Here is a 7,855-nt window from a genome sequence, read left to right on the forward strand (position 1 = left end):
TGACACTGCCTGCTTCTTCTGTGGAGTATGCAGAAGTGAAATCCCAAACCTGGAATCTGCTGGGCTTCACCAGACTTATTTCTGTTTCCCAGTGTGGACATTGTAGGCTCCGTGACTGAGGTGTTGTTGCTACAGAAGGGGTGCTGTCTGCCCTAAACCAAGTGCTTGACTACTCCTTAGGATTACAGTACCAAGGTGTCTGTGACTCCAGAGGCTTTGTTTAGGGCACTGGCAGCAAAGTAGAGTATGGTGTGCCAGAGGCCTGCTGGGAAAGCCTTCAGATGTGTTAGGGTTGACTGGGTTTTTTTGATGGTTTGTTTAACTAAACCAGCCAATTTTACATTGAAGAAAATTATAAAAAAATAAAACTTTCAGCCTGATGGAAAAATGAAAGGTTCTCAGATTACTCGGAATCACATCTTGTATATGTGGTGCATGCAACCAACCATACTTAGCTTTGGCATCCTTGCCACATTGCCATTAACCCTGTTGTTGCACTTCCAAACAGCACTTGTGTTCGTGAGTGGTTTCAATCCTATAGTGGGGGGGACTCAGGGGTCACCTTGGACTTGGGCCACAGCCATGGCCATGGGCTTTGGAGGCTACAGTACAAACTCTGGTTGTCCCCCTGTTCTCCGCCATCTGTCTGTTGGTATCTCTGGGCACTAGAAGAACTCTTCAGACTCTAGGTAAACATTACCCCTTTCTGAAGAAGGGATGATAAGATCATGGGTTTGCTTCTACTCTCAATTAGTCTGAAGAAACAGTAAGAAAGCTTAAGGTTGGGGAGAGGGGATGGAAATTGTCCAGTTCCCCAGTTTCTCCAGAAAGTAATCTACTTGTATGTTTTGGCAGGTGGAAAGCAAGCCAGCCAAGATGGATATCTACGACACTCAGACCTTGGGGGTTGTGGTCTTTGGCGGGTTTATGGTTGTTTCTGCCATTGGCATCTTCCTGGTGTCAACCTTCTCCATGAAGGAGACGTCGTATGAAGAAGCCCTTGCCAACCAGCGCAAGGAGATGGCGAAAACTCACCACCAGAAAGGAGAGAAGAAAAAGAAGGAGAAAACTGTGGAGAAGAAAGGAAAGACCAAGAAAAAGGAAGAGAAACCGAATGGGAAGATACCTGACCATGACCTGGATCCCAACGTGACCATCATCCTCAAGGAACCAGTGCGCATACCTGCAATGGCTGTGGCTCCAACTTCAGTCCATTCCTCTACGATCCATACCCCTGTAGCCACAGTCCCAGCCATGCCTCAAGAAAAGCTGGCTTCCTCTCCTAAGGACAGAAAGAAGAAGGAGAAAAAAGTGGCAAAGGTGGAGCCAGCAGTCAGTTCTATTGTGAATTCCATCCAGGTCCTTGCTTCAAAGTCTGCCATCTTGGAAGCCACACCCAAAGAGGTGCCTATGGTGGCTGTGCCCCCAGTGGGCTCTAAGGCCAGTGGTTCTGCCACCAGCAGTCAGGGCAAGAAGGGGGAGGGAGCCCAGAACCAGGCCAAGAAGGGGGATGGGACCCAGAGCCAAGCTAAAAAGGGAGATGGGGCCCAGAACCAAGCCAAGAAGGGGGAGGGGGCCCAGAACCAAGCCAAGAAGGGGGAGGGGGCCCAGAACCAAGCCAAGAAGGGGGAGGGGGCCCAGAACCAAGCCAAGAAGGGGGAGGGGGCCCAGAACCAAGCCAAGAAGGGGGAGGGGGCCCAGAACCAAACTAAGAAGGGGGAAGGGGCCCAGAACCAAGCCAAGAAGGGGGAAGGAGCCCAGAACCAGGCCAAGAAGGGGGGAGAAGGGGCCCAAAATCAGGGCAAAAAGGGGGAAACCAACCAAAACCAGGCTAAGAAAGGCGAGGGAGGCCAGAACCAAGCCAAGAAGGGGGAAGGGACTCAGAACCAGACCAAGAAGGGGGAAGGACCCCAGAACCAGGGCAAAAAAATGGAAGGAGTCCAGAACCAAGGCAAGAAGACAGATGGAACCCCAAACCAAGGCAAGAAAGGAGAAGGGGCCCAAAACCAGGCCAAAAAGTTAGAAGGCTCTCCTAACCAAGGAAAAAAAGCAGAGGGGGCCCAGGCCCAGAACCAAGGCAAGAAAGGAGAAGGAGCACAGAATCAGGGCAAGAAAGGAGAAGGAGCCCAGAACCAGAGTAAGAAAGGGGAAGGAGCCCAGAACCAGGGCAAGAAAGGAGAAGGAGCCCAGAACCAGGGCAAGAAAGGAGAAGGAGCCCAGAACCAGGGCAAGAAAGGAGAAGGAGCCCAGAACCAGGGCAAGAAAGGAGAAGGAGCCCAGAACCAGGGCAAGAAAGGGGAAGGGGCTCAGAACCAGGGTAAGAAAGGAGAGGGGGCTCAGAACCAGGGTAAGAATGGAGAAGGAGCGCAGAACCAAGGAAAGAAAGGAGAAGGAACACAGAACCAGGGTAAGAAAGGAGAAGGAGCCCAGAACCAGGGCAAGAAAGGAGAAGGAGCCCAGAACCAGGGCAAGAAAGGAGAAGGAGCCCAGAACCAGGGCAAGAAAGAAGGAGCCCAGAACCAGGGCAAGAAAGGAGAAGGAGCCCAGAACCAAGGCAAGAAAGGGGAAGGGTCTCCTAACCAGAGCACAAAAGTTGAGGGTATACAAAACCAGGGCAAAAAAGCAGAAGGAACCCCAAACCAAGGCAAGAAGATAGAGGGGGCCCAGAACCAGGGTAAAAAGGGGGAAGGGGCCCAGAATCAGACCAAGAAGGGGGAAGGGGCCCAAAACCAGGGCAAGAAAGGGGAGGGGACCCAGAATCAGGGCAAAAAGGGGGATGGAAATCCTAACCAAGGCAAGAAAGGGGAAGGGGCTCCCAACCAGAATAGAAAGACAGATGCAGTTGCTAATCAAGGCACAAAGACAGAAGGTATCTCAAGTCAGGGGAAGAAGACAGAGGGGTCCCCCAACCAGGGCAAAAAGGCAGAAGGAGCCCCAAACCAAGGCAAAAAGGTAGAAGAGTCTCCCAACCAGGGCAAAAAGGTGGACACAGCTACCAATCAGGGTAAAAAGTCAGAATCAGCTCCTGCCCAGGGTAAAAATACAGGAATGGTCCAGAGCCAGGAGGCAGCAAAGCAAGAGGCGCCTGCAAAAAAGAAGTCTGGTTCAAAGAGAAAAGGCGAGCCTGGTGAGTGCCCTGACGGCTTTGTGAGCTTGAGGGAAAGCTGTTTCTCTCTGACTGGTGGGTGTCCTTAGTGTTGTGTTGTATCACTTTTCCTGTTCACGCCAGGTTGGGTACTGGTGACAGATCAGAGAAACAGTTTCACCCAAGTCCAGCTTGATGAACCACTGAGCTTTTGGGCTTTTTACAGGAGCCAGGGGTGAGGGTTTACTTACAAGAGCATGGATGAGTCTAAGGCAGCTGTATCACCACCAAAAAGCCCACCCCAGCCTGGCTGACAGTTCAGGAAAGCTGCACTCCTGGAGTTCCCTGCCCCTGCTTGACTTGGAGGCAGCTCCTCTAGAGTCCTTTCTTCCCCAGGAATTGTATTATATGTCACCTTGAGGAGGGGCTTGTGAGTCTTGGGACTTTCTGAGCTTCCTGAGTTCTATGAGCCTGGACCCTCTGCAGTAGGGGATGTTTTAGTTTGGAGGATGTAGCTATATAACTGGGTGCCATCTGTGTCAGTCAGCTGCTGCTATAGTAAGGCGATGTAACAAGCACTCCAGGTTTTATTGCCTTACAATAGAAGTTCTGTCTTCACTCCTGTGTCTGGCTAAGGTCCTGTCTGTTGGGAGGCTCGGCCTCATGCTGTGTCTTAACTGGGTTGGCTCAGGGAATGCATGAGTTAGTTCATCTAGAGGCCTGGCCTGAAGTGCCTGTGACTCTAGGGCAGAGGCTTAAGTCATTTAGAGCAGGACATTTGAGCTGCATCTCCTTCAGGGCAAGCCATGTGAATGGGCCTGACTCAAGGTACAGGGCACCCACTATGTCCCCATTGAGGGACTGCACAGAGGGATGTGAAAACAGTCTAGACAGGCTAGTCTTGGCAAATTTTCTTAAAGGTCTGGCTGTGTCTTATCAATCTGTTTGTGCTCATTCCTACCTAATGTTAGCTTTGTTCATTTAGTGTTCTTCCTATTGCTCTGTCCCCTATCTATTCCCTCCTATCATTTAATGAAGTATTGTAGAACATTAGTGTAGATTCCACATTATATAGACAGGAGGTAATACCCAACACTGCTTTGCCTTGGTCTTTTAGTGGGTGGTAAGTGTGCAGATTCAGTCAGGGTTTAAGTTGTGGCTGGATTTGTGTAGCTTGTGAAAAGCACTTGAGCAGACTCTCCCAGGGCTTTGAGGTGGTTATTCTCCTGGGTCTCTCCTGAGGAGACCGAACTGGGGCACACAGGTGCTTAGTGGACCTGATGCCCGGACTGCTGGAGGGGGCCCTGATTCTGCTTACACAGGCACAGCACAGCTACTGGCTCCACCGGTGATGGATGTTAGGACTCCCAAGAGACAGAGATGGCACAATACTGACTCCTTCAGTTCAGAAAAGTAGGCTACCAAGTTCTTGAAACATTGATAATGAAAGAAGACAAAGACATTAAATAGGAGATAATACAAACAAAAACAACTTAAAAAAATAGCCTTTCTTCATATTTCAGGGGATTGATTCCAAGGCACTCCCCTGCTCAGTGGATTCTAAAACCTGCAAATGTTGAAGTCTCGTAAATGGCATCATGTTTGCATATAAGTAACTCACTAAGTCCCATATACTTCATTTTCCTTTTTAAAAAAGAATATATTTATTGTCTACCCCCTATAGTGTTGGGATTCAAACCCAGGGCCCTTATGTGTGTTAGGCAAGTTTTGTACCAATGAGCTACATCTGTAGCCTGCCCCATAGACTTTAAATCACCTACAGACTACTTAAGATACCTAATACAATGCAGATGCTATGTAAATAGTTATGTTACATTCTTTAAGGAATAATTGCAAAGAAAAGAACTGCTTATGTTCAGTAGAGACACCTTTTTCCTCTTTTTGTTTTGTTTTGTTTTTCAATGGTTTTGATCCGAGGTTGGTTGGATCTGGATGGGGAACCTGTGGAGGCAGAGTACTGGCTGTCTCACAGCGAGAGTCCAGTTGTTCTTTGACTTTTTTTTTTATGCAGTGTGCTGATATTTTATTCTTCAAAAGTTGGAAGCAACCCTGAAGAAGGCATTGGCTCTTGTGGCTGTGACAGCGCCCCCAGAAGTTGGAAACCTGTGTGGAAGGCCTTCGATATCATTCATTCTTCTTGGTGCAAGGCCACATGGGACATGAATCCTAATGAGATGTTGCAGTAGATAATTTCCCATTAAAACTCTTCTTATTTGGCCTTTTTAAATTACTTTAGGGGCATAAAATTGGGTCTTAAATGCTGTATTCCTCATCCCCAAAATAATAAAGCAATAATGATAATTTCCAAATGCTGAAACAATCCAGAAAGAATCCTGCAGGATGGTGTGTGTGTGTGTGTGTGTGTGTGTGTGTGTGTGTGTGTGTGTATGTGTATGTGTATGTGTGACAAGGTGGGGGGTTGGAGGTCCTTTCCTTGTGTTTGGCAAGCTCTCTGGATGTAGATCAGCATGTCAGGCCTCTGCAGTGGATTGATTCCCATCAGTGACTGTTGAAATGTAGAGCAGAACAGGAGCCACAGAGCTGAGGTGCTTCGTAGAAACCCAGGGCTGTCATGAGGAAGTATGGTCTTCCAGACAGGCTAGAACTCCAGCCATGGGGAAGAGACCATGGTTTTCGAGCTGTAGAAGTTGAGGACAGGTGATGGGAAGCATTCATAAACATGTGAAGGGAACTCTTGACTGCACTTGGCTGAGCAGTAGGCCCTGAGAATCCAGGTACTGCCCAACTGACAAGTCTATTTAGTCCTCCCCCACCTCCCAATCTTTCACTGTACAGGCTGGTCTCAACATGATAGCCTCCTTGCCTCAGCCTCCCAAATCCTGGGGTATAGGTATAAACCATCATGCCTGGTATTAGCCACCTTTTTCCTAAATAATCAGGAGAGTATATTGGTGAGGCTCCCTGGCGAGCCACAGAAAACCCTTATGTCTTTGAGGGTGTGTGAAGGTCTGTGAGAGTTCTGTTTCTGCTGTTCATAACTCTGTTTCAACTTAGTACCCTTAGGTAAGTGACCCCCACCTCATCTCTACGATGTCAAGACCCCCCTCAGCCTCCTGTTACACTCAGAATGTAGGGGCTTTGAGTGCCTCCTGCTCGCAGTGATGTGTACAGGGTGAGCATGCTCTATGTGGAGGTTGTCCATTCCACTCCATGGCCAGTTTTTGTGGAAGGTGATGGAGATAAAAGAATCATGTCTTCTCATTGTGTCTTTTAGTGCAGTGGCCAGACCCTGTGTGGCATTGTCAGACCAAAACTGGCAAGAACGTGTTCGTGAGTTACTGTTTTTATAGTTGCACTGTATACTTGGCTCTGCTCTATGCTAGTGTGACACAGAGCGGAGTATATGACACAATTGGTATGGCCCCTGATGGTTGTGGGTTATGAGGACAGCTTGGTATATAGTGCTTTATCTGGTTCCTTGGGGCCTGGTTGCCCTTCGCTAGACCACCCATTTGTGTTTGCCTAATGGATTCTGTCACAGTCTGCTTATTCTCCAGCAAAATACATATCCCATTCTTTCTTTCTAGTTCATGGGCTTGAAAGATATTTCTTATTCCTGTGGCCATGATTTTCCTGATTGATGATAGCATGGGAGCGTGACCCAGCCCCAGCCATGGCTAAGCAGTGATGGGGAGATTAAGGCAGGTATCTACATAGTACCTGCAGTGTCTCAATGCCTGTGTGCCTGGGGGTCGGCATGAGGCAGAGGCCTCAGGGTGGGCTCAGTAAGATGCACACCCTTTTCCTCCATTGTACTGGTATTTCTAAGTACAGCATATGAATGAATATAGATACATTCAGGCCTGCTTCTCATTTATGCCTGCTCACCTGGCAGTACTGTCAGAGCTTCCAGGGAAACTTGGCAAAGTAGGGCTTCAGACTGTGGAGAGATTTTGATTTTGAGTCTCGTGTGAAGACCCAAGTACAAACAACAAAAACCAGTACAAAGCCAGGTATCAGTGAAGTGCTTGGGATTACTGACCATCCTGTTTCAGAAAGCAGCTCTGGTGGAAACTCAGATTCACCTTGTCTAGCAATTTTTTGAACTTCCTACATGATTTTCATCACTGAACTAAAGCATCAACTGTAGTAACTGAAAGTTTGGGGCCTGAAATCTAACAGCGTGGATACTTAGCAGAGGGTCATGGAATCGTCTTATTAGTCTGGTACATGAAGTGTATTAGAATTCACCTGATTTAGTATCAAACATTGCAGCTGGAACAGGGTTGCCAGATGAGCAGGCATGAATGAGAAGCAGGTCTGCATGTTTTCACAAAGCTAGACTTCTAACTCCTTTTGGTTGGGCTGTGGTTGGCCCCAGCTGGCCTGCCTTTAGCCACTTCACAACCTAGCTTTGGACAAAAAGAGTCTGTCCAGAGCTGCCTGTATTCTGGGGACCACATGTGCCCAGCACAAAAGAATTAGATCTGCAGGTGGGTGCTAGGTATCTGGCAGTGTAGGGCTGGGCAGATGAAGTAGCCTGAGGTGATGCTGTGAGGATCCAGGAAATGCTTGAGGGGTGGGTCTCATCCCTGGTATAGAGCAGTCTGGGAAGGGAGCTCTTCCCACAGATACAGGAGACCAAGTAGACCTGGGCAGGGCAGAGGCAGTTTTAGCAACTGGCTGCAGACAATGAGAGTTGAGAGAGATGCTGTCCACTAAGAGCTTGTTTCTGATCACCCTGGCCATTTAAATTAGTCCAAGATAAGATTCAGTTCTTTGTTCATA

The 7,855-nt window shown here is 48.3% G+C and overlaps 1 protein-coding gene across 3 annotated transcripts in view; it reads left to right on the top strand.

Annotated features, from left to right (window-relative positions):
- The window catches only part of Rrbp1 (ribosome binding protein 1), a 65,027-nt gene that overhangs the window by 22,295 nt on the left and 34,877 nt on the right, over window positions 1-7,855 (top strand). For all 3 annotated transcript variants that reach the window (XM_036184016.1, XM_036184018.1, XM_036184017.1), the window contains exon 2: window positions 856-3,127. In XM_036184016.1, the coding sequence (XP_036039909.1) occupies window positions 877-3,127 (2,251 nt within the window). In that variant the 5' untranslated portion in view covers window positions 856-876. The remainder of the gene's footprint in view (window positions 1-855; window positions 3,128-7,855) is intronic.

The sequence above is a fragment of the Onychomys torridus genome, chromosome 4, assembly GCF_903995425.1.
Source record: "Onychomys torridus chromosome 4, mOncTor1.1, whole genome shotgun sequence".
Taxonomy (NCBI): domain Eukaryota; kingdom Metazoa; phylum Chordata; class Mammalia; order Rodentia; family Cricetidae; genus Onychomys; species Onychomys torridus.